Source organism: Alosa sapidissima, chromosome 6 (genome assembly GCF_018492685.1).
Source record: "Alosa sapidissima isolate fAloSap1 chromosome 6, fAloSap1.pri, whole genome shotgun sequence".
Lineage (NCBI taxonomy): Eukaryota > Metazoa > Chordata > Actinopteri > Clupeiformes > Clupeidae > Alosa > Alosa sapidissima.
The window spans coordinates 16,721,337-16,747,131 of record NC_055962.1 but is presented as its reverse complement, the minus strand read 5'-3'; the positions used below and the strand labels follow the sequence as shown (position 1 = coordinate 16,747,131).

Here is a 25,795-nt window from a genome sequence, read left to right as displayed (position 1 = left end):
ACTTGACAGACTGTACTGGGGGTAGCGACGAAGGCGAGGGATGGGGGTAGTGGGGGGGTGACTGCATGTCTGTATATATGTTAGATGTATGTGTAGGCCTGGTGAGTCGCTCCGCCTGGTACCACAATCTTAGTGCGATAACACAGCAAGTTGCTATGGCCTTGGTCATGGTCGTGGTCGAGTCCATAGTCAGCAGGTGTCTGTAGGAAGTGGGGAAAGGAATGCAAGAGCGTCTCGCAGCAATGCTCTTCCTGGGGAGTTGTTTTTCCAGCAGCGGCCTAGGCTGAGGCCAGTGATGGTTGAGGGAGGTCAAAAGCAGCCTTACGGGTCTTTGAACAGCTGTCACCGTTTTTTGAGTTCCTCGATAAACCAGGGCAATGCCTAATCCAATCAACATAAGACCTGTTATCATGGTTCCGAATAGGTAGATATCTTCAATGTCCTCCACGGAAAGAGCCACTATAGGCACACGACCTGCCACTTCTCCCACGCGTCCATCGAGTAGCCAGCTGCGAACGTTCCGGCAGGGCAGTCAGGTTCTCCCGAACCCAAGCTTCTCATCGAGAAGATGGTGTCAATTGCGTTGAGAGACCAGTTGATCAAATCCATGATTTTTAGTTTGGAGAGCAGTGCAGAGAGAGTCTCTCAAAGTATGAGACAGTAGACTACACGAGACAAAGGAGCACAGCAGGGAAGATAAGGGGAGGGGAGGGAGAGAAAATGCGACCGTCTTTGTTGAGAGCCAAACGAGAAGCTTAGATATAGATAGATTACGAGAGATAGATTGCTTTATCTATCCCTAAATGGAAATTATGGTGTGTAATTAAAGTGTGTATCAGATGTGTTGTGTGTGTGTGTGTTGTGTGTGTGTCTGTGTAATGCATGCATGCACTCACAAATAACCGCAAGCCCTCGCTGCGTACTGTTTGATGAAGTGAGGATGGTAGATTGAATCGTTCAAGGTTTATACTCTATGTCTTTTATCTCAAATGTGTGTAAGGCCATTGATTCCAACAAAGACCAAACCTATAAGAGGAAGACCTTCATTTTATTAGGAGGAAATCTTGAGCAGAACATCAAAGGTAGGTGTGGGTGTGGGTGGGGGCCTCCTCCCAGGAGAGGTAGAATGGGTTGAGCATAGAAGGTTATGGAGGGGGAATAGGGAAAGAGAATGGGTGGAGTAGAGTTGATGAAATACCCATACAGAGTATATGGACCGAGATATACAACAATAAGATCTAAACATTTATTCCATTCAAATGTATAGGCACTGTACATTCATTAGGCTACATTTCATGAGGGAGCAGCACATCTTTGCCACACTACACGCATGCTTCCTCCACCACAATGGAGCTTCACAGGCCCGTGTTTTAACCTTCATTCCAGGAGAAAGGAGACTCCCCCTCCTCCTCCAACCCTCCCCGTTCAGAGGCCTCCCTAGCAGGTGAGAGTGTAGCAGACAGTTTGCACAGGTTGGCTGGAGGGAGACAGCTGGGCAGGGCTCAGACAGGTGAGTGCAGGCACACCAGGCATCGGTTACACACTCAAGGTCATGCATCGCCCGTCAGAGGTCACCGGCAAATCCTCTTAGCGACGTGATGTGCTAATACTGTACTCTTGCTTACTGTGATGGGGAGTGTGCTGCCATACAAGTGTGTGTATGTGTGTGTGTGTGTGTGAGAGAGAGAGATAAAGAGAGAGAGAAAATAAGGTGGAAAAATGAAAGTATGAGACAAGAAAAAGATGGCAAGAAAAAGACTAGAAACAGAAAAATATGGAGTAAGAGAAAGACACAGAGAGAGAATATAGAGAAATAGAGACTACTAAACTATTTATGCATTGCTTTAGTGGAATGAGTCAGATATTCTAATGTTGTCCTGGGATTAGTTAAGCATGTGTGGCTAAAAAATGATACACGCTTGGACAATATTCCCGTGGTTTGCCAACAAAATCATGGCACCTTGCCGAATGGCCTAGGAGTTGCACTCCTTCCTTCTAGAGCACACATACACACACTGTAGGACTAAAGTTGATCTTTGATGATTTTATGTCTGCAATGGACAGAACTCTAAATATATGACAGTTTCTGAATCCTGTCTTCAAGTCAATGCTGAGAGTTCTGTGGAATGTAGAGGTTGTCTCTTATCATCAGCCCCTGCTCTCATGGGTACCAGGGAGTGGTATGATGGGGGTTACCATAGTGATGAGGCCTCCAGGCGAGAAATGTCAGCCTTTGGGTATTCAAGGAATGGAAGAGACGACGTGGTTGCCCAATACAGGCCACCACGTACAAGGCTGCTTGGACTCTTTTGCTATTAGTATCAAACACTGGTTTAAACTGGTTTGGATATGGAGATATTGTGCAGAGTCATGCTGACCATGTGGCAAAAGATTGCCTGAATTGAATTTCTATATGAGAGGACAATGTTTGGAAGGGAGGTATAAAAGAGGCTGCAACATATATGTCTTTGGATCAAAATGTGGAGACTGCCTGATGATCTCTGGTACAGTAGTAAAGCTCTCTGTTAGTTCTGCTGCCTCCAAAAGACTAGCTGTTTGATTTAATGTTTAATAAAGTGTTGGACAAAATGCAAAAACACAGCCATCCATAAATGTACACCTGCAAGCACCAAAACAGTGACATCCATCCCCCATTGCAAATGCAGAAACACACATTTCACACAGAATCATACCCCACTTGCAACTACAGTCATGCACACAAAAGTGACCACATACGTACACCGTGAATGGCACAGGCCCATCCATGTGGTAGCACTAAAGAAAAATGGCTGTTCTACACACCCCCACTCCACCTCCCAGAGTGCCAAGTCACTGGCTGTTGGCACGGCGACAGCAGGGTTTCTCGGTAGAGAAACCTTCTTCTGTGCTCCTGTTTCTTGGTGCCCTGCAGTAGCGGACTGGAGAAAACAGTGGGCTGAAACCCGACTCCCTGTGACCCGCACCGGACACTCCTGGGCACAAACTCTCGAGATGGACACTAGCAGTACTCACCTGGTGGAAGATGCATTCAATCCATGTCCGCTTTCGCCGTTTGGGATCTTGTCACACATAAACACACATGACGCGCGCACACATATTCATAAAGAATCTCACACAAGTCAAAAAATTATTATAGCATGGCATGTATATGTAAAAATACACATGGATTGACTGGATGTACTGCATAGTATACACATTGGGAAATAATGAATTAATTCAGTTGCTACAAATGTCGTAACTGTGACTTGACAGTGTGACTTTTCAAGTGCACTTTACTGCTTGGTGGCAACTTCTATTGGGGAGCAAATAAGTTTTCTGGCGTTGGTTCAATTTCTGTGTCCATCACTGATTGGCTGTAGTCAAGGTAGGACAAAAACAACTCATGCAGTTTTTTCCAAACATAGACACGTCTTGATAAATAGGCCTGCTTGACAGCGCGTGTACAGTGGCTTATGTGCATTCTTTGCCACTGCTCATTTGCACAGTTCTTCATAGCTCATGCTTAGTTCATCAAGCACTTTTGACAGTACCCAGCATTAAACCATACCCAGAGACGCTAAGCAGTGCAGAGAAACGAACCGTGATAAATGCAATTTCCAGCCGAGAAAGCATCAATGATAGGGGAGCGCGCACGCCGCCCTGTGACTAGCCTACTGTGGAGAAGTCCTCGCGGCCGTCCGAGCGGCGCCGGAAGGCTAGGCTCCGGGGGTTACTGTGAATGGGTGACGTCACGACCCTGGCGCCAGAGAGGCGGCAGAACCGGGGGCTTGCGGTGCGCGCTTACAGCAGGGTTGCCTGCGCGCTAGGAAAGGGTGCCAAGTCAACACCGAAGCTGGGCACAGTGAAGCACAGTGTCCTGCAAATTGCGCACAGATGCAGACTGTTTTTATTTAACTTACATATGCATTTGCAGAATTATCAAATTACACAAAGTATGCACAATTCTCACTCTTATCCACAGCCAACGTATTTAATTCTAACCACAGTTTAGATAATGCTCAATGCAAATGACATATCAGCGTATCAATTACAACGGTTGAAAATAGAGTTTCACTAGAATAATGATGCACTGGCGAGTTGGATGCATTCAAGCATCATGTCTATAAATATTATGTTCAGAGGCCTTGAGGTATTTTTTAACATGAACAGTGTCAGAAAAGAGCACAATGATTCATGGAAATTGTAAACCTTAAAATGCCTCCGTGTATTTGCAGGCTTTAGTCTACTGTGCATAACATACAAACAAAACAAAAGCGTAAACAAGGGACGTGAAGCCTGGTTTGGCGAGAATAACCCTCATTCCCTCACATCTGTGTGTGCCCACACTACCACGCCGCTGGACAAAAAATGCGGAAGGTGTGAGTGGGAGAGGCTCAACCTTTAAACCAATGATCACCTACGTAGAGAACGATTGACAACACCGTGGCAGCCAATCCGGACTCGCATCTCATCTGCGCATCAAACCCTATTCGGTTGCTATATAAACGCAGCGTAACGTAGTTACATTAGAATTATTTGTTGCGGGAGACAAGAACCCACTGCGACACGGCACATCGATCAGTCGGTTGATTAGACATTATGAAGGCGATAAGCCCAGTGACGTCTTTGAGGAAGTCTACCACCACTACTCGTTTATCGGATCAGAGCGCCGCAATCTCTCGGAACAAGACCACCGTGGATGATGCCCTCAGCTTGCTCTACAACATGAACGACTGCTACACCAAGCTGAAGGAGCTTGTTCCCAGCCTGCCTCAGAATAGGAGCGTCAGTAAGATGGAGATCCTTCAGCATGTCATTGACTACATCTTGGATCTTCAGATCGCGTTGGACTCCAGCTCAGCGCTGGTGAGCCGACAGCAGAAGCCGCAGCAGCACCACCAGAGGCAGGAGATGCCGACCATCAGTAGCCCGCTAACCACAATGAACACTGAAGTCAGCATCATCTCAATACAGGTGAACACATCTTTATTAAATTTAACCCAAATATAAAAAAGCAAATACCAACATTGGTCTGTTACAGACTCTCCATAGTCTCCTGTTTTTGCGCACGCAGCCTTTGCCTTTAAGAACACTAGTTTTATGTTCAGGGGCTAGGATATAACATGTTTGGATAGTTTGCATATTTTAGTGGGTATATTTGTATAAGGGTTGTTTATGAAAATGTTTAATCATAACAGGATTTTTTTTATTTTGTCCCTAGTCCAAGGAACTTTCCACAGAAGTTACCACCGATGAGAGTCGAGCGCTCTTTCGCTGACGGGTAGGTTCAGTTATTAAAATGTTTTCTCCACATATATAGGCCTACATAATCTTGCTTGCAAAACCAGTATTAGGTTGCTGTAAATTAACAGTTTCCTGCTCAAGATCATTGGGTATCCTACGGATGGCATGAGCTTTAATGGAATTATATAGCAGCTTGCAGTTGTGATCAGACCCAAATTGTGTGAATTCAGAATTTGTAGACAATATCGGCGCCAGTTGAATAAAAAAACAGCGCCTTCTCACCTTGTACTTAAGAGATAATCTTAAGAGAAAATGCGATGTTCATCTGGTGCCTCGGGATTACCCACTATCTCATTGTTTGATTTGATGTTTAGAAAAAGCGGAGATAAAACTGGCTTTCTCCCTGGCGCCACTCTGTCCGACCGGATCTTTCTTCTCTCCCTCTCTAAACACGCCTCTTTTTTCTGGATCTTTTGCAGGTGCGAGGTTTAGACGAAGAAAACAGGACCTATTTCTGTTTTTCTCTGACCGCTTCCTTCGTCGTATGCCTGGCATTCGTCTGAGCTGACAAGGATTTCCTCAAGACCGGCGATAAAGACATTCTATGTGGTGTATGGTATTTATCTACGGACCTGATATTCTTTCTTCCAAAGGAAGATCTCGTTTTACACTCAACAGAAGCAAATGACTCGACACGGAGAACATAAAAAAAAACACGAGCGTGTAAAAGAAGCTCTCGCCTTTTTTGTTAAGACAGAGCTGGAAGAGTCCACGAATTTGCTAAATTATCTCCATATCTCTCTATAACCATGATGAGCAGAGACATAAACCATAAACAGACCCTGAACATGTTCGCAGATTGTTGTCATTGGCATAAAAAACATGGTGTTTATTACGTTGCAAATTTTTAGAATGGATATTGTAAATGGCACTTTTATACTAAATAAATTAAATATTAGAGCTTACCTTGTGTTTTTATCAGACTATTCACTATTGTAGTTAAATAATAATATGAGTATTGTTGCTGAACAACGCGTAGCCCCAGATTGATCTATTCCAGACATTGTAACGGGATTATTCGTTCAAGTGGTGTGACACGGATTGGGACCAACACTGCCGCCCACCTGTACGTTAATGGCATGGCATGATCCCTTGCGAGTTGTGTATTGGCCAACATTGATATGACTACAACAATTGCACAATACGAATTATGCATACTGAAAGAGCTTTCATAACTCTTACCGTTAATTATTTAATGTGTACGCTCACCTTGTTGTTTTTACAGCACTTGTTCCACATGTGTATCCAGCACTTGTAATCGTTTTTTTTTTTACATAATGATTTACAAAGACAATATGTGTGTTACACTTAAAGGCCATTTATTTTTTGACAAGCACAACTTCAAAACGGCACATTTCATATGGAACAAAAACACTGATTTTTAATGCACATAACTTATCACCATCCACCAGTGCATGCATTGTCCTATGTGTGCCCTAAAGGCGGTACAATAAATAACACATACATGCAGGCTTCAGGAAGGGAACAATTGCATGCAACACTAGGACACCTGAGGAGCTACTGGTCTGTCAGACAGGAAAGGTTCTTCAAGAACAACATCTAATACTTTACGACAAAAACATAAACACTGTAGCTTATGACTTTAATGTGTCTCAGTAGTGCTGGCCAATAGTGACATTTGAACACAGCAAGGTGGCTCAAAGACGCGCTACAAAGCACTGTTCTAATAGTTGACCTCTACCACACAAAAAAAAAACGACTACTATCAGTCACAATTGCCATGCATCACTTGTGATTCCAAGAACCAACTTGTCTGAGTTAATACTGGTACAGTACACAGAACAGCAGCACTGTGATATATGAATGAGTGTGGTGCCTTTACTTCAGCTTGTGTGATAGCAGTGTGGATTATTTGTGGAAGGAGCCATCACAGAATATCAGTGTAAAACCACAAACTAGCTATGCAGACCATGTTTCTACCTAGACTACTACTGCCTGGGTGACAGTAAGTTCCTATGACTACACATCCATCATGCACCATATAACGACAGGTTGGTGGGTGGTTGAGGGGGGGGTGTCTGACGCGAGGAGGAGGGACCCGCTCACAGGATGCTCTCGCGCTCCTCTCCGAAAGTGACCGTGTCAGAGGAGACGGTGGTGATCTCGGGGGGGTCGCCCGGGTTGAGCCCGCGCTTCAGGTGTACGACGCGCACATTCTCGTTCTGCAGGCCCCCTGTGCTACTGCTCGTGGTTCCGGAGCTGGTGCTGGTGGTGCCCAGTGGCTTGATAAGGGCGTCGCCTCCGGTGGTGTTGGAGGTGGGCGCGTTCTCGCCGGCCCGGGCGACCTGGCGGGCGTTGGTGTTGTTGTTGAGGGTGGTGCTGCTGGGGGTGCGGTTGAGGTTGTAGTTGCGCGAGCTGGGCCAGCTCTCTTCGGGGCTGCTGGCCAGCAGACTACACTGGTCCTCCGAGCAGATGGACATGCGCACCACCGCGGGGTCGTGCAGGCCGCTGAGGCTGCTGGGAATGCCGCTGGCGGCTGTGCCGCCGTGCTTGCGCGCCAGGCCATCCTCGTCCAGCTCAATTAGGTTGGCGCGCTCCAGCTGCGACAGGTCCGCCTCCTCGTCCTGCAGCGAGTGGTTGGGCGAGCTCTCACTGGAGCGAACGCCAGAGTCGGATGAGTCCTTCTTGTCCAGCATGCTGTCGGACAGGTAGTCCTTCGCCTTGGGGTCACCAGACGCTGCTGACACCGAGAGCTTTGTGCCGTCGGGGCGCCCGCCTGCACCAGGCTTTGGCACTGGGCCCTGGTCCGACTCTTCGGACTCCTCGTCGTCGCTGGTCAGCTTCTGGTATCGCAGCCCGCCGCTGCCGACCGCCCCGGCCTTCAGCTTCAGGTCAGCGGCGCCCTGGAACAGCCCGCTCCTCTCGCTCCGCTCCGTGGAGCTCTTCCGGCCCAGCAGGCTCCTGGACGAGCCAGGGTCCAGCTTCTCGTCCTCCTCCGTGATCGGATCCAACGTCGCGGCGTCGGCGGCGTTGTAGTCGGTCGCGTCCGCCGATCCCTTACCTCCTCCTCCGCCCCCGCGCTTGGACACCTTGTCCTTGAGTTTGTCCTCTCCGGAGCTGGAGCCGGTGAACTGGCTGGGGTGTGGCGGGGCCGTCTTCTCGCCCCCCATGTTGGCGCTCTCAATCTGGGCCATCTGGGCGATGTACTCCTGGTAGGCGTTGCGGTACTCGGCCTGCTGCTTGTCCGTCAGCTTGCAGATGTCGTTGGAGGACTCCTGGGAGTTGAGACTAGACATGCTCGGGGTGCGGTGTGTGGTGACCTACACAGGTGAGAGAGAGAGACAGAGAGAGAGAGAGGGAAAAGTTTGAGAAGTTAAGGAAAAGAACGGAGAAGAGGAGCAGAAGCAGAGTGATGAGAAAAATAAACAAAAGATGACACAAGGAGAACAGAAAGGACAGAAGAAGAAAAGGCCATTTAGAATGAAGATGGAAGTAAGATCTGACACCAGAGACATGATACTGGGAGAGCAGTTAAGTTCACTGTGGTCTCACCTTGACCTCCATCATTAACACTTATAAGTATATATACTCTTTTGTTCCGGTGAGGGAAATTTGGTCTCTGCATTTATTCCAATCCATAAATTAGTGAAACACACTCAGCACACAGTGAACACACAGTGAGGTGAAGTACACACTAATCCCGACGCAGTGGGCTGCCTGCTACAGCGACGCTCGCAGTGAGGAGTTAGGTGCCTTGCTCAAGGGCACTTCAGCCATTCCTACTGGTCAGGGTTCGAACCGGCAACCCTCCGGTTACAAGTCCGAAGCCCTAACCAGTAGGCTGGCACCGTGGTCTCACCTTGACCTCCATCATTAACACTTATTAAGTACCTCGCCCCTCCTGGACCCTTCAGTACTGACCACTGACAACACATGTATCAGCTCTTATTCATATGTAATGAATATTATATACAGTATATTATAAGTTCTAAACAATTTAAAACATGAAGATATAAACAGATGGAGTGGTGGTGGAGCAGCAATAGTTGAAGCTGAAGCAGGAAGCACTCACGGTCCACGGCGGGATGGGTTGGCGCGGCGGCTCCTCCAAGCCCACGTTGCTGAGCTCCTCGAAACTCAGGTTGAAGCTGTACATGTCGTTGTGTCCAGCCCCGGCGAGTGGGGGTGCAGGGGCGCGTCTGACCATGGGGTCGGGCGGCCCAACCATGCTGCCCTGCTCACTGCAGGCCTCCTCCTGTAGCACCTGGCTCTCCACATGCCGCAGCTCCATCACCTGGGCAGCAGGATGCAAGCACAGTAGTGGTCACCAACACTCCCTTTACATTTGTTTTTAAAATGCACATCACAAGTGGTCAGTTCTAAATACAAGTGTAAATAACCACCAGGAAACAACAATCAGGGATGGCAGGGTTACATATATTTTATACATACTGTATATTTTGCAGTATATAAACAAATGCGTTCCAGTATATAAACGAATGCGTTCTGATGCATCCCAGACAAATGGAAACAAAGTTTTCTATTTCTATTCTATTTTTCTATATAAAATTGAAAATGATCCCCAATAATATTGTTCTTTATATATATGTTTTTTATCATTATAACAAGGTGTGGAAAGATCATTTATACCGTTGTTTTTACCGTTTTACTTGAGAATCGTTACTGATGTAAACCCCCACTCATATCTTGAATTGTAACGTGTAGGAACAGTGGTCTGTGGCCTAAATGGTCACTGAATTGGCCACTAAAGCCTTATGCACACAGAAAAAGAAGAGCGATCTAGCAACAAGAGACCATGGACTATTGATGAAATTCAGCAACCTGTAGCAACTACAAGCGAAATAATCATTAGCTACGCAATAATGTTTGCCTAAATGTTGGTATGAAAAACAGCTCCTACACAGTCTCCCATGCACAAGAATGAGGATTTAGACTGGGGTTAAGGTTAAAGTTCAGGGGTCAGAGGTCAGAAGGTCAAACTCACCATTCCTCTGAAGAGCTGCCAGTCGCCGAAGTTCATGTTCATCTCCTTCTTCAGCTCGTCCAGGTTGCACTGAGACAGAACTCTGCCGTTGACATTGGCCTGGGTAGAGGGAGGACAGAGCCGATCACACACATTCCCCTTTCATGTCTAACTTCATCAATGTTTACTCAAATCAAATGTAATCTAATCAAATCAAATCAATCACATTTTATTTATCATACAATTGTACAAAGTACAATATGTAGTGCAATGCTTAGTCTTCTGACTTCAACTGTGCAGGGTGCATTCATGCCAAGAAATACACGTCACAGAGGAAATAAATATTAGATGGAAGTGCTACTTTAACTAACACTGTGTTCTCCTTAAATCACTCTGTAACTCAAAAACTTCAATCACTCATTCAGGCATACACACACACACACACACACGTGTCACTTTGATAGACACACACACACTGACAGTACCTTCTTGACGGTGGCAGTGTACTGGACAAGCATGCTCTGGTCGATCCCTTCCATGACTTTGATGCGCTCACACACAGCGTCTGTGTTCATTGAGCTCAGCAAAATGCCTGGTGTTCCCGACACAACTGAGGCAGAGCCCTGATGACACACACACATACACACACACACACACACACACAATCAAACCCAGTACTTGCAATGTATGGATGTATCCTCCCCCCATGTGTTTACATTCCCTCTAAAACTAACTACTATGGTGAAGATCAAATGGTTTGTCCCCATTTCAGAATTACCTTATATGACAGAAGAGAGGATGGATTAATTGAACGTCGTAGGGAAAAGTAGAGAGAAAACAGCAGTCATGTAAGAGAGGTGTTAGTCAGATAAGGGTTACAGGTCTAGATTTTTCTGCATGGAAACACATACTCCTGTTCTTAGAAAAACGTTCAGGCAACATCTTGTCCGTAATGGTCAACAGACACAATGTGAAATGAACACAGTGTACCACCAATGCTCTACGTGGAAAAGCGATTGGACACAAAGGGTCATGTACAGGTCAACGGTCATGTAGTTTACGATTAACAAATACAATCAGCATCAAAGACCCAGACATCAAGGCTAGATTAGGCTAGGCTAGATAGATGCTTGACCTTATGTGATCATATATAAAAGACAGACATTTAAAAAGTGTCTTTTAAATGTCTTTTGATCAAAAGACATTTAAAACACTGTCAAGTCTTCCTGTAGACATACACAGTGCAGGTTTCCGATTGTGTCTGTTTTTATGACAAGACGAAACCCATGCAGTTTACTCTCTTAACCAAGGAATAAGTCAAAACCTTGACCTAAGTGGACTTCAAGGGAAGCCTCTCCTTCGAAAAATGGAGGTCGATCTAGGTCTTGACTAATTCCCACGGTACTCTTTGTGAACCAGCCTCATCTCTCTACCTGGTCTGTGTTAATGACAAACCACACTAGGTTTTAGTCACTAAAGCAGCTCTGCACTCGACTAAAGATATTTCAGGCAGCCAGCTGTGGTCCTCTCACTGCAGTGACTGCAGAAGTGACCAGGCATCCTCCTGGAGATCAACCTTACGGCCACTTCACTACAGTCCTAACATACAAGTTAAGGATGCAGGGGCAGGAAGGCAGATCTACGGAAGCTGAACAAATTCACACAGCAGCAGCATCATGTGGAACAACCCAAAACACAAAGACAGCCATATCTCTTTTGGGGGAAGAAGCATCTCCCTCCCTGGGTAACTCCCTTGGGGGGGGGGGGGGGGGGTCATTTCAATGGCCAGTGAGCAGCCTGCATCATTGAAACGGACAACTCTGCGAGGTGGACAAAAGAAGAGCAAGGACACGGTGGTGTTCTACAGGAGGTGGGAGATATCTAATCTTTGATGAGAAAAGGGAGGAAACTTATTTAGAGATTGTTTGTTGGGGAAGGAGGAGACAATACGCACAGTATGCGCTATGCTAACGCCATGCTAACGCTATGCGCTACACTGACAACAGAACAATACTGGCTTCACTGCCATGAATAAAATAACTCCTTGAAAATACAGTGTGTATTATCAATAGTAACTACATGTAAAATATATGCTACAATGCACCATTTCACAAAAAATGCATGTATGTATGCACAAATATACTTTTATAAGTATTGAAAATGTAAGTTTTGTTTGTTTTGTAATAGTGTTTGACATTGTTTAACTAGCCTGTAATAAACTAGCCTGCTCTGTACAGTGAAGACTGGACTCTGCTATTGGTTTCGCCTTGAATCAACTTCCTCCTTCCCCACAGATGTTCAGGAACTACATTTCCCAAGAGGCATGCAGAAAGTGTGAGGTGGGGGTCAGAGGCAGCTCTTCAGAGGAGGTGGAGGGTTTTGGGAAGTCAGAGTGTGTGGGGGAGGGGGGTTAGTGTTCGGGAGAACAGCGGCAATGCAGGCAGAGCAGAGTGTAAAAGCTTTAGGCCAAAGAGAGCCAGTACCTGCTTCCTTTTCAAAGATGATACCTTATACTGCTCAGAGACAAAGAGAGAGGGATAGGGAGGAAGAAAGAGAGAGAGAGAGAGAGAAGAGAGAGAGAGGAAGAAGTGTGGAGACAGTGAGGGAACATACACCCGTCTTTGGTCATAGCATAGGGAGAGAAATAGCAAGTAACCCTGTAGGAATATCACAGTCAGTAGTGAGAGACATTAGAGCGGTTCACTGGGGACTGAGGTAGACGCTTGTGAAGGTAGCCTATTTACAGCTGGCTATTGTCTTATACACGTGTAGATGTGTTTATGAATGTGTGTGTGTGTGTGTGTGTGTGTGTGTGTGTGTGTGTGTGTGTGTGTGTGTGTGTGTGAGAGAGAGAGAGAGAATATTGGAAGTGTAAATGAGAGAGGGAGTGTGTGAGAGTGTAGATAAAGTATGTGTATGTATGTATATATGTATGTATGTATGTATGAGTAACTCACTCATACATATATAACTCAACCCTCTGAGTTCCCTCTGGTGACTGCCACCTGGTCAGACACTTAGCCAGTCTGACCCGGGCGGCCGGTCACAAATTATGTGACAAACTCAATCAGCCCTGAATAGTAGGGAGCTTGGCTCAGAGAGAGAGAGAGAGAGAGAGAGAGAGAGAGAGAGAGAGAGAGAGAGAGGGAGAGAGAGCGAGAGAGAGAGAGAGGGAGAGAGAGAGAGAGGGAGGGAGGAAAGCATTGGTGAAAAGTAAAGCATTCGCCAAGCAAGAATAGAAACCATACAAAAAACAATAACAAAACAACAACAAAACACCCTTTCACACACATACACTCCCTCCTTCACTCCCTCCCTCCATCCAAACACACATTTAAACAGTGAACTACAGCTAAGGTCTACTTGTGTCCACTACCAACTAGCGTCTGGCGTCTGTACTTACGAGGACGTGGCCGCTGTCTCGAGGGTGAACGGGCTTAATGAACGGACGTGGCACGGGAGGCAGGGCATGAACTGGGAGGGGGGTGCCAGGGTACAGCCGTGGCAGCTGGTAGAGATGTTGGGGGAAGTATGGCTGTATGGGTGGGGATGAGGGCCAAACCCAACCGGGAGAAAGGAAATGCGTTTAACAAAAAAAGAATGCAAATAATGAAAATAATGAACAAACAGAAACATGCACACACACACACACACACACACACACACACACACACACACACACACACACACACCACGCACACACACACACACACACACACCACGCACGCACACACACACACACACACACAGGGATGGATTACTGCACGGGCCTACCGGGCCCAGGCCCAGAGGCTCAAGGGGTCAGGGGGCCCTGAAGCCCAAGCCTTTGCATGGAATCATTGCCTCAATATCAACAAATCAGGATGTAGGCTATGAATCTGATTGAATTTAGTATTGACCATCCCCAAAATGCACCAGAATACAGGAAATCACATCAAACAAATTAATTTTTTTCTGGGGGAGGACCCCCAAACCCCCCCCCCTCCCACATATACGACAATAAGTGGGGGGCCCTTAATACATCTGGGCCCAGGGGCCCGAAAGTTCATAATCCGCCCATGCATGCACACACACACACACACACACACACACGTGAGAACATGCATATACGTGCATGAACATACAAACAAAACAATGACAATCAACCCATTTATCACATCACATACATAATAGAAACTTTTTCTCTTACACACACACACACACACACACACACACACACACACACACACACACAGAATAAACACATGCACAAAATGGTTAAACTGAATCATGAAAGTGAAATTAGACAAAAACCTAACCCAGCAACAGAATCAGGGAAATGAGAGGGAGTGTAGTGAATAGACGATGCAGACTGATGGCAGGGAATGTGTCCACTGTGAGTGTGTGTGTGTGTGTGTGTGTGTGTGTGTGTGTGTGTGTGTGTGTGTGCTTCTCTGGTCTGGGAGTCTCTCTGACTGGGTGTGTATGTACTGATTATGATTCAAAGGGGAAGGAAGCTAATGCAGTTATAGGCCCTCCTGATACGTGTGTGTGTGTGTGTGTGTGTGTGTGTGTGTGTCTTACCCGGTTGTAGAAGGGGTGCTGTGGGCCGGCCATGCCACTGTAGTAGCTGCTGTGGGGCTGGGGGGAGATGGCCCCTGGGGGCCCCGGCGGGTTGAAGGGCCCCGTATAGGAGGCGCTGGGCGAACACATGGACGACTGCTGGCTGTAGACGGAGACGGGCCGCACCGAGCCCTCCTGCAGCGGCAGAGGTACCGCCGGGTACGGCACCGCGCCCATGTTCAGCTGCTCCCGCGCCGCACGCACGTCTGGGGGGGGGCAAGAGGAGAAAAGGGGGAGGGAGGAGGAGAAAGGGGGAGGGAGGAGGGGAAGGAGGAGAAGACAAAAGGGTGGGGGGGGGGGGGGTTGTGGTTTGGGTGGAGGGAGGATTGGAGGAAAGAGAAAGAAGAGAGAGAAAGAGAGAAGGGGAGGGAGGGGAGGGAGAGAAGGAGAAAACAAGAGGAGAAAAGGGGAAGGAAGGAAGACATGCGTGGCAGGAAGGGGAGGAGAGGAAGATGATGAGAAGGGAGGAAAAAAGAGGGATAAGAGACAGGAAAAGAAAAAGTAGGAAAGAGAGAGGAGAGACAAGAAGAAAGGTAGAGTAATGGGAGGGCGAGAAGAGGAGAGAGGGATACAGAGTTCCAGAGAAGAAGGAGAAGGAGAGGAGGCATATGGAGCAGGGAGATAAATATGGAGGGTGACAAGGATAAAATAGCAGAGGAAATGAGATGGCGCACACAGGTGGAATAAGGAGAGAAGGAAGAGGAAAGGAAAGGGGGGAAGAGGAGACACAAAGAAAAGTGTAGCACAGAGTATCAGAACGGAGAGGTGGATGTTGGACGGATGGGGGGGGGGGGGGGGGGGACAAACGAGCAGAGGAAAGAGCAGTCAGCGTGATCCACGGGCGAGAGAACAGCAACAGTTGGCTTTGATTAACATCGGGCTCGTTTATACGCTCCGGCCCCTATTGGCAATTCTCAATAAGATTCCGTTCGCTCGCGGTCCAGAGCCCCGACCACAGGCTCGCTAAAACCCCTCATCGCTCGGAGACGCTGCGCCGCGCCGGTTCACTCCTCGCTTTACTGTCCATACGCTTCGTAAAGTCTTAAATCGAAGGGGGGGGATATCACTCCAGATCCATGTCGTGCCAGTAAAAACACCCACAAATTATTCTCAAATCAACCCTTTCCCAGCCCAGGACCATAACCACTTGAGCAGAAAACACAAGACCACCCCTCTCCATACAGCAACTTCAGTGGCAAGACCGTTTTCTTCTGCAAAATTAGATTAGACTAATATATTAGCCGTTATTATAAATCTGCACTTAAATTTGATGTTAGACGTTCACATGACATGACTCAGTCAAAGCAGTACGATGACTAATGTTGAGTACGTTGAGTGCAGATGATATAGCATTATTTAGTCCTGAGCCAATGGATGAGTGCTATAGCCTACAGCATGTGTGTGCAGAATATGTGGCATATACATTGGTTTATGCAGAGAGATGAAATAGTATATGGTTGTGTATTTGGAGCTTTTTGCCCATAAGCACCATGTGATGAGGGACTGTGGGTTTCTGGTTAGTGGTCTGCTAACCTGCGATGATCTCGCGGAGTTTGGGGTCGAGGTTGATGGTGCAGGGGAGGAAGGTTTTGATGTCACGGGCGGCGAGGACTGGTGTCCGTGAAGACAGGAACACCTCGAAGCTCCGCGCGTCGCCGTCGATCTCCAGCAAAGGCTCCACATCTTTGGTTGTCGGGATGTTTTTGGAGATCCTGGGTACACACACATGCGCACACACATACACACACACATAGACACAGACACACACAGTAGACACAGACACACACAGTGGAGTTATTTCATCAGACAGATCTAAGTAGTTTTCCAACTATAGGGCTCACTGAATATGGACAACCACTGTTTCTTCGATTCCTATTTTATGAGATTCCCTTTCATCTTGTTAACCTTTCCATCTGATTTACGAACAAGATGAGGTGACTACGGACAAAATATTCGCTCTCCATTATTCAGTCATAAAGACATCCATCTCAAAGGTCAAAAAAGCAGGTTTCCACATTTGCCGTAGTTCCGTTCTGTCGGGTAGCTGTTGCCAGGGTGATCGGTCTCCTTGGACACAGTGAGATTTGCGAGCTCTGGCTGACATCTCCGCCCTGACTGCGTGTGTTTGACACAGGAGATGAACGACGCACACAGAACATTCCAGAATAAACAAGGAGCCTATAGCTTTATTGACAGCCGGCAGGATCTGGCACTTTGGAGGACTTTCCCCCTCGTTCTAGTTTTTGGGACCCCATGTTGTTTTTGAACCACAGAAGAAAGGCTCGGCTGAACAGGAGCATTGTGGGTAGGGCGTCAGGGACGTTGTGGGATGCGTGTCCAGGGTCAACACAGCGTTGAGGTGAGATTAGCGCCTTTTCGCAGAGCTGCTTGGATCGTCCGGCGCTTCGTGCACTAACAGAACTGAACTCAGATGGTTTCACTTAAAAGAGACTTATGGTCTTTTCCGGAAAATACGACTCAAACTTCTGTATAAACCCTCTCCTAAAATATAAACCAGAAATGTTTTTAGGTTTTTATTTTTTCTACTCTCACTTCTCAGAAAAAGAGATTCTGGTGGCTGCCTTCTGTGGAACATGGAGTGTGGGGAAGAATTTTCTTTGCAGTCTGTCATTGAAATGTCTGTCCTTGCAAATAATGGGGAAAACATATTATGGTGGCTGTTGTTACAGTTTAATTATAGTTCATAATTCTGTTTGTCCAGAATTAATTACAAAATGGGCTGTTCTTGCGTCATTATAGTAGCAAAATAATTCTTAATTAGCTGAAATTACATTTTGTGGTATCATTCCATGAGGAATTATTTAGTGTAACTACAAAATATACCAGAGGATTGGTGTAATCAAACCACTGCAATGATGATTTGAAAAACAATGGAAAGACATTAGTCTAACAAAAATCCGACAACCAAAGGGCATATTAATTGTCACTGTTTACAGAAAACAAGACCAATCTTTCAGTGTGATTCCAGGCTCACTGTAATGAACAATCAAGACCACTTCTGGGGGGCCTGTCAAAAATCTCATCAGAAAAGTTTGAACCCCTCAGTAATGAAGGTCATGCATCATCAGGACTGTATGTGTGTACTACAGGACTGTATGTGTGTAAGTGCAGTGTTTCCCATACATTGATTTATTTGTGGTGGCCCACCACAATATCAACACTGACCACTACACAGTGATTTTCCATGTTGTACTGTTTAAATTGGGATTCGTTCATTGTAGAACTATGTCTCCTTGTCTCTCAACAAACCTACATGCACGTTTAAAGAAAACATTAATAATCCTCGACTGGCTAAATTGTGCTTAAATCTGCATCATAACCACGCTGCGCTAATTTGTTAAATACTGTTGCATTCAAGTTAATTCTGCAAACCTACCACCACAAATAGAATTCAATTATGTGGGAAACACTGAAGTGCATACAACATACTGAGTGTAGTAGTGTATCTGTGTGTGCTGTATTGTATCTAGTGTATCTGTACTGTATTGTATCTAGTGTATCTGTGTGTGTGTGTGTGTGTGTGTGTGTGTGTGTGTGTGTGTGTGTGTGTGTGTCTGTACCTTTCGTAGATGGTCTTGAGTGTGGCCTGGTCAGGGATGCCAGTCTCTGTCTCCTCCAGGAAGAGGATGACCCAGGACGTCCTGTAGGGCCACTGCTCTGTCAGGTTGATCCAGGACGCCAGGCGGTCCCAGTTAAACGAGATCTGATTGGCCCGCAGCAGACGACCTAGGCAACAAGGACACCAGTTATTGGTGCTCAAGGATCCAATACAGTCTGCATTTACAGCACACTCTCGTTGATACTGCTGCATACACCATACACATACATCCAAAGTATCTCCTGTCTGTTTCTTGTCCGTTTTTACATTCACTTTTCCAGGATCTGTAAAATTATTATCTGATCATCTGTCAGAGGCCATTTTGTTATACTGTGACTTTTTCTGAAAAGTCATTAGCGATCCCCGAGCATGGCAAAATAACCGGCAGTCGGCAGCATACCATACCACATAAAGTGCCCAGTGCCCCACATTCACCAACGTTCAAAAACAGTTTCCTGGTTGCCTTCAGTTTATTGCGAACACTCGCAAACAGTTTGGGGAGGAGGAAGTTCTCGGAGACTGAGGGTTACCATAGAGACGGAATGTTTGCACAAAATGGTTTGTTTCATGTTCAAGGAATCTGAACTCATTTCTTCATCTCCCACCCCATTTTTCTCACACTCATGACGTCGTCATTTCCTGCCTGCCCTCCACTGTCCGGTCAATATAGGAGATAAGCCTGAAGAAAGAGCGGATGTCTCTCGCTTCTCACCACCTTCTCTCTCTATCTCTCTCTCTCTCACCTGTCACAGAGACTATGTTCAGGAGCCTCTTCATGGTCTGGGGGCTGATGTCGCTGAACCAGTCCTCGGTGACGAGCAGCTTGGTCAGGTCGAAGCTCATCTGCCTGGTGACGCTCCGCTGCATCTGCCGGCGCCGGTATGTGTCCTGACCCAAACCAAACCCCAAACACAGGTCAAAGGTCAACCCACAGTCAGGACCACCCCATCACAACACCAGCTCAGCGTCAATCACTTACAACAGAACTACTCATAGAACTACAAAGTGACTATAGTATAAGGTGAAGTAATATAACCATCACAAAGCAATATAAGCATCATACATGCAATATGAGTATTATATAAACAATATAGGCATTACAAAGCAATATAATCATTATATAAGCATAATATAGTATGACATAAGTTGGGCATTACTCACATACAGTGCTATTTGTTAATTGACAGTGTCTGACTCTTATGTCACTTATCATTGGGAGCAGCTACTTTAGGTCTCTCTGTGATTTGATATGTGATGTTAGGTGTGCGCACCAGGTCTCAGTTCAACTTTAGTAATAGTTCATCTCAATTCATTCAATAGTCCCAAATGTTTGGTCTTACAAGGAGCAGAATGAAAAAGATGTGTGTGTGTGTGTGTAGAGGTGTGCTGTCGTTAGGCTGAAGTAAAGAATGTCCCTACAATTCACCTAAGCCAAGAACCTGAACACTTCATTAGGTAACTTTTACAAGAGGGTAAAGCAGGCTAAGAATGCATATGCATTGACACTAGGGTTGGGGCGATAACCGCATTACCGTGGTCACGTGACGCCAACCGCGGGTCTGAGCTCGTCACTGTCATCACCACGAAAAGAAATAAAAACTAAAACATCAATGAAACATTGGCCAAGTGGTATGCCACAAAATCACGGTAATTTCTTGCTTTTCAACCGCGGTAAGAAAAAATCCACATAGTCCCAGCCCTAATTGACACACATGCGCATATCTGTTCATGCACACACACACACACATACGCATACACACACACACACAGACAGAAAGAGGAAAGAGACTGTGACCTGAGAATGGAATTATCCCCCCGTTTGAGATCAAACAACTGGCTCTGGGCTAATAAATGGCTGGTGACCATGTTGATTAGTTGATTCAATAACAACAATGCTTCAGTCTCCTGTACTATTCACATCAGCTAAAGCCTGCGCTCTGTTTCAGGGTCATAGCTCTGCTGGAGTGCGTTTGGGCTCTTCTGAAAGACTCCACTAGCGTGTATCACTGGGATGCTGTGTGTGTGTGTGTGTGTGTGTGTGTGTGTGGGCGTGGGAACTCACCCTGCGGTTGAGTGTGGTCTTGCTGCCAAACTTGGCCATCTCACCCAAACTGTGCTGGGAGAGCTTCCTATCCAGCTCCTCATGCCAACCTGCAAAGACACACCAAGACATCAGCACACACACAGACAGACAGACACCCAGACATCGGCGGACACACAGAAAGGCAAAAAGACAGACAAAATGAATGTGTGTGAGAGAGAGAGAGAGTTAGTGATATATTTAGTAATATGAGAGAGTGCGTTAGATTTCAAGTCAATGTTAAAATGGTTCAATGGGCATCATGAGATATCAAAACCATAAGTCACCAGGCCAACACACCAAACCATTCTGAGTTCAGACCGTCTGGGTCATATTTCTCATCAGCCTCATTGTGTAGCAATGCTGTGACCCTCAGTTTACTGCTAAACTAGTCTCGTCATCAAATTCCATATTTACGCAATACAGACAGCACAGCCAAGAAGTTAAGACAACCTGTTGTTGTGATGAATAATTCCTCTTCACAATATTTACGTTTAGAGTATTCTGTTAAATAAATATTATTGATAGCTTTTGTCATTTCCTTTTCGAAAAACTTCCACACTGTTTGGCCGTGTTTATGCTCTGGTTCTGTTTGGATTCCTACTGTGGACGTACCGTCGGCATTGCCGGTGTCTCCGTTGGCAGGCGCGTTGGCCGGGACGCACATCTTCTTGGCACTGCTGAGGCCGCGGCTGTTCAGGAAGACGGGCAGGTGCACGATGTTGCGCATGTAGTCGTGCCCGTTGATGTTGGAGTCGCGCAGCACGCTGTTCAGGTTCTGGTTGATGGCCTTGATGATGATATGTGGGTCGCTGGCGAAGACGGAGATGAAGGGGCCCTTGGAGAAGAGCACCCTCACCTGGATGGGAGGAGGAATTACACCAAAAAGAGGAAAAAAACAAAATGAATAATTTACAAAATAAAGAATATAAAATAAAACAAAAGAAAAAACAAACACCTCATATTCATGCAGTTTACATACAGAGTGCTATTTCAGGTGGCTGACTTCTAATGTGAATCCAAATGAAAGACCATGTGCCTGGCATTGTCAGATGTGGCACAAATCCATTTAAGTCAATGTGAGCTCAAAAATATACATTCATCTTGGGTTTTTGACAGATTGAGTTTGTCATGGCACAAAACAAGGACCTTCTCAAAGGTATATGCTGTTGTGAAATCAAGTGATATGCCAAAGTGGAAGATTTATTGCTAACATAAATGATGGCCGTAAAGGTCTTGAACTAAATAAGGTTTAACATCCAAGACTGACTGCCGATCTTCTTTCAAGATAAAAGGGCCCTTTCTCAAGGATGTCCTCGGAAAGAGTTCAAGACCGACCACTCATTATGACAGCGCATGACGACCACATCACCCAGCTCTCATGGGCAGAAATAAATAACTCGGTGTGTTTACAGCTAATGCTATTATGGGCTGCTGTGCCACAGAGGAATTTCTCTTCACCTCGTCAGGTTCAGACAAATCAGACAAATCTCTGATTATGGGCACCAAGGAGGGTAGAGAGAGGAGGGAAGACAGGGAGGATGGGACTGCTATCGTCTCTTTTCAGGCCCCTCACTTAGCATTATATAGGTCTGAATTAGCACATGGATTAGCAGAGGTTGCTACTGATTAATACATGGAGAAGAAAGCATATTAGGTAACACTTTACTTGAAGGTATCTACATAAGAGTGACTTGACACTGTCATGACACATAAACCATCTAACCCTAACTTGTCATGACAAAAAACTAAAAATGACACTTAATGACAGAAGCGTTATGTCAAACATTTATAACTTGTTTATAATGTTTATGACACGTTCATGACAGTGTCATGTCACTCTTATGCAGTGGAATAACGCAGGTAACGACGTTATTTTTTCAGTAACAGGGTAATCTAACTAATTACTTTTCACGTTGTTACAACGCCGTTAACGTTACTGGGCGTTAAATGCAGTGCGTTACTATGCATTGATTGAATAAACTGTGTAATCCGAACGCACCCCTGGCTCACAGCTAGTGAGGAGGTGGGTTAATGACGACGTAAGCGATTATGATTGGCTAAGGCAGAGTCATGTTTCATGATAGCCAATCAGAGCCAGTGTTTTTACACACTTGCCAGCACACGCGCCACACACACACACAACAGCTAAAGTAGAGATTCAACGAAACAGCAGAGGCCAGGAGCAATCCGATGAAAAGTTGATATTTTCAAGGTGGAGATATAAGCACTACTTCAAATTCATTGTGGTCAAAGGCAAGAACGTGCATGTAATGTGTACATTATGTCCAGGAGCGAAGACTTTGTCGACATCCGTTGTAAGCAACTCTAATTTAATGAAGCATTTCACACACGCATCTAAAGCTAGTGGCCAAAAACACCGATACCTCCACCACAGATGATAGCTCGCCATCCACTAGCAAAGAAGGACTCAGAGCAAAGTCCTCCAAGCAGCAAAAGCTAGATCGTTCTGCCTCACAACAAAAACCTATGACACAGGCTGAAGTCAATCGTAGGTCTGTCGATGTGCAATATCTTGAATTTCCCCTTGGGGATCAATAAAGTATCTATCTATCTATCTAATAAATATCGAAAGTTAAGTAGCATACAAACACCTGTCTGTTCTACTCATTTCAACTAGCTGCTCAAAACTGCTCACAAATCCAAATTCTTTGACATATAGCAACTTTTTTATTTTTTATCAGTAACGCAAATAGTTACTTTCCCTGGTAACGAGTTACTCTTATCATACAGTAATTCAGTTACTAACAGTTACTTTTTGGAACAAGTAGTGAGTAACTAAAACTAATTACTTTTTTAAAGTAACGTTCCCAACACTGCTCTTATGTAGATACCTTCAAGTAAAGTGTAACCACATATTATTTAAAAAAAAAAAAAAATCATAATTTTATGTCTTCTAATAAAATGTAATAAGTTTGGCAGATTTGGCTATGCAAACATTCTGAAGTCAAGAGCCCTTGGGTGCTAGCTGTTATGCTGGTGCTCACCGTGTCCAGCATCTGTAGAACTTTGTCCTGCTCGCAGGAGTCCAGCCCGTCGATGATGACCACCAGGCGCGTCTGGTTCTGGGTGAAGCTGTCGATGGTCTTGGCCATCTTCGCCATGAGCTCCACTTCATTTTTCAACACCTAAAGGACACGAGTGTGGTAATGGCTTAAAGGAAGGTTTGTTTATCTAGCTGTGTGTGTTTCTTCAACATTGGACAGGCGTGTGTGTGTGTGTGTGTGTGTGACACCGACACATGCACGCCTGCCCTTCATGAAGCCCTCACTCTTGAGGCTGTGCATGTGGTTATTGGTGGTGTGTGTGTGTATGTTTCTGGGTGCATGCCTGTGTATAAGCATGTGTGTGTGTGTGTGTGCATGTGTGTGTGTGTGTGTGTGTGTGTGTGTGTGTGTGTGTGTGTGTGTGTGTGTATGTATGTATGTGTGGGTGTGTGTGTGTGTGTGTGGGTGTGTGTGTGGGTATGTATGTATGTGTGTGTGGGTATGTATGTATGTGTGTGTGTGTGTTTGTGGGTGTGTGTGTATGTATGTGTGTGTGTGTGTGTGTGTGTGTGTATGTATGTATGTGTGGGTGTGGGTGTGTGTGAGAGACCAAGAGTCCTCACCTTCATGAAGCCCTCACTCTTGAGTTTGTGCATGCGGTTGGCGGCGCTGTGCAGGCGTTTGCGCTGCGAGTTGAGCACCGAGTCGGCCACCTGCCACCAGGTGCGGCAGTTGACCAGCAGCGCCAGGCCTACCACGCTGGCCATGGAAACCAGCACGGCATTGACCGTCGTCTGCTGCTTGTCCACCTGGAAGACGGCCAGCAGTGTCATGCCCGTGATCAGGCAGCCCAGGATAAAGAGGAAGATGAGGAAGGACGGGATGCAGCAGGTCTTCTTCCAACGCTTCTTCCCTGGTGAGGTGGGATGGTGTGAGGGAAGGGACAGAAAAGAAAAAGAAAAAGAAAGACAACCCTTTAACACATCAAGTCAATTCAAAACATTCCTTATTAGTGACACTCTCACAGGCTAGAACCACATCAGACATCAAACCCTGAACACTCCATTAACTTGTGGTGGCATGTATGGTAATACATGTTTTGCCAAGCTCTTAAACAAACAGACATGGAGACAGAAAGAGAGAGAGAGAGAGATGATTATTTCTCATGAGACAAAGAAAAGACATTTTCCTTACCAGGGATGCAAACAGAGGTATGGTGAAAAAGGAGTGAGATTATCGAAGCCCACGCCCCCACAGGAAATATCATATAATTACATTTTGCCACCACCTTTGCAGGGGCGGAGTCAGAGGGGTGGCTCCGGGTGGCACAGGCCACCCTTGAGATTCGATTGGCCACCCCCAAATCTTAGTCTACAATTGACCATTAACATGGTCTAAGGCAGGACCTTTCTTGATGCACTTGCAGCAGTTTGAAGTATCAGACGTCAGAAATGTAAGTGGCAAACACGCTTGCCTTTATTGGCCTACAGGCTACTGCTTGTGCTAACACGCAAAGATATCTATTTACCTATTGCATCTGCCAGTGCCTATTTATCTAATCACACACTTAAGTCGCCGACATTTGATAGGTCATTAAGTGTTAACTGTAGGCTAGGCCTATACTTTTGTAAAAGTGTTTAATGGTAATAATGTCCTAATGTAATGTTAAGAAAACTTTTCATTTATGGTTCATCAAGCTTAGGCCTACTCACTAAACACTCGTCGCATCTAGGCTACAGGTAGCGATATTCTGATGACATGTATGACCATTCAACCAGTCAAGCATTTGTTGTAAAATATTGAAATTATTGGAAGTTTACATAGCTTAGGCTAAACTGTATGCTTATTTCGTCCCCAATACCTGTTTTATTCGTCCCGATCAGGAGGGATAAATGAAACATTGTGCATGTTCCACTTTTGCTTATAATAATTAAATAATTCCTGAACGCAGGGCTGGACTGGCCATCTGGCATACTTTTTCCTTTTTTTTTATTGGCCGAGCCAGTCTTTCTAAAGTTCATTTTCCATAGTAGCGCGTGACAACAAAATCATATGCCTGCGTTCTGTTCCCAGAGCTTTCTCTGTCTATGATCTGCAGCGTTTCTCAAATTATGAGCCTCCTCGACAAGTAGATTGCTGGTCTACGGAGCAATGAATTTAAATTACGCCCCACTTCTGTGGGCACTTTGCGGCACAATTGAATGATATTATAGAACCGCGGACCGAAAGGTTTCCCCGATCAAGAAATACTCCTTAAT

The 25,795-nt window shown here is 45.7% G+C and overlaps 2 protein-coding genes across 5 annotated transcripts in view; one reads left to right on the top strand and one right to left on the bottom strand.

Annotated features, from left to right (window-relative positions):
- The first annotated feature begins 4,499 nt into the window (after positions 1–4,499).
- On the top strand, positions 4,500–6,188 carry LOC121711399 (DNA-binding protein inhibitor ID-2-like). Its single transcript, XM_042094986.1, has 3 exons — positions 4,500–4,953; positions 5,201–5,260; positions 5,703–6,188. Exons 1-2 carry the CDS (start codon positions 4,579–4,581, stop codon positions 5,255–5,257), a joined length of 432 nt encoding a protein of 143 aa, XP_041950920.1. The 5' UTR covers positions 4,500–4,578; the 3' UTR covers positions 5,258–5,260; positions 5,703–6,188.
- Positions 6,189–6,581: 393 nt separating this feature from the next.
- The window catches only part of LOC121711397 (kinase D-interacting substrate of 220 kDa B-like), a 40,339-nt gene continuing 21,125 nt past the window's right edge, over positions 6,582–25,795 (bottom strand). Inside the window, exons 17-30 of one of the 4 annotated variants that reach the window (XM_042094982.1) lie at positions 24,161–24,450; positions 23,538–23,678; positions 21,145–21,388; positions 20,512–20,600; positions 19,193–19,337; positions 18,412–18,577; positions 16,364–16,542; positions 14,792–15,036; positions 13,632–13,763; positions 12,712–12,741; positions 10,714–10,851; positions 10,250–10,348; positions 9,317–9,538; positions 6,582–8,564 (exon numbers count right to left, since the gene is read on the bottom strand). In XM_042094982.1, the coding sequence (XP_041950916.1) occupies positions 7,347–8,564; positions 9,317–9,538; positions 10,250–10,348; positions 10,714–10,851; positions 12,712–12,741; positions 13,632–13,763; positions 14,792–15,036; positions 16,364–16,542; positions 18,412–18,577; positions 19,193–19,337; positions 20,512–20,600; positions 21,145–21,388; positions 23,538–23,678; positions 24,161–24,450 (3,338 nt within the window). In that variant the 3' untranslated portion in view covers positions 6,582–7,346. The remainder of the gene's footprint in view (positions 8,565–9,316; positions 9,539–10,249; positions 10,349–10,713; positions 10,852–12,711; positions 12,742–13,631; positions 13,764–14,791; positions 15,037–16,363; positions 16,543–18,411; positions 18,578–19,192; positions 19,338–20,511; positions 20,601–21,144; positions 21,389–23,537; positions 23,679–24,160; positions 24,451–25,795) is intronic. The other 3 variants (XM_042094983.1, XM_042094984.1, XM_042094985.1) reach the window with 3 other exon arrangements.

Excerpts from the sequence above, each read along its gene's own strand:
- LOC121711399 (XM_042094986.1), top strand. The coding sequence starts at position 4,579 with ATGAAGGCGATAAGCCCAGTGACGTCTTTGAGGAAGTCTACCACCACT. Across the intron at positions 4,954-5,200 it reads TCAGCATCATCTCAATACAG|TCCAAGGAACTTTCCACAGA; the intron begins GTGAACACATCT and ends TTTTGTCCCTAG.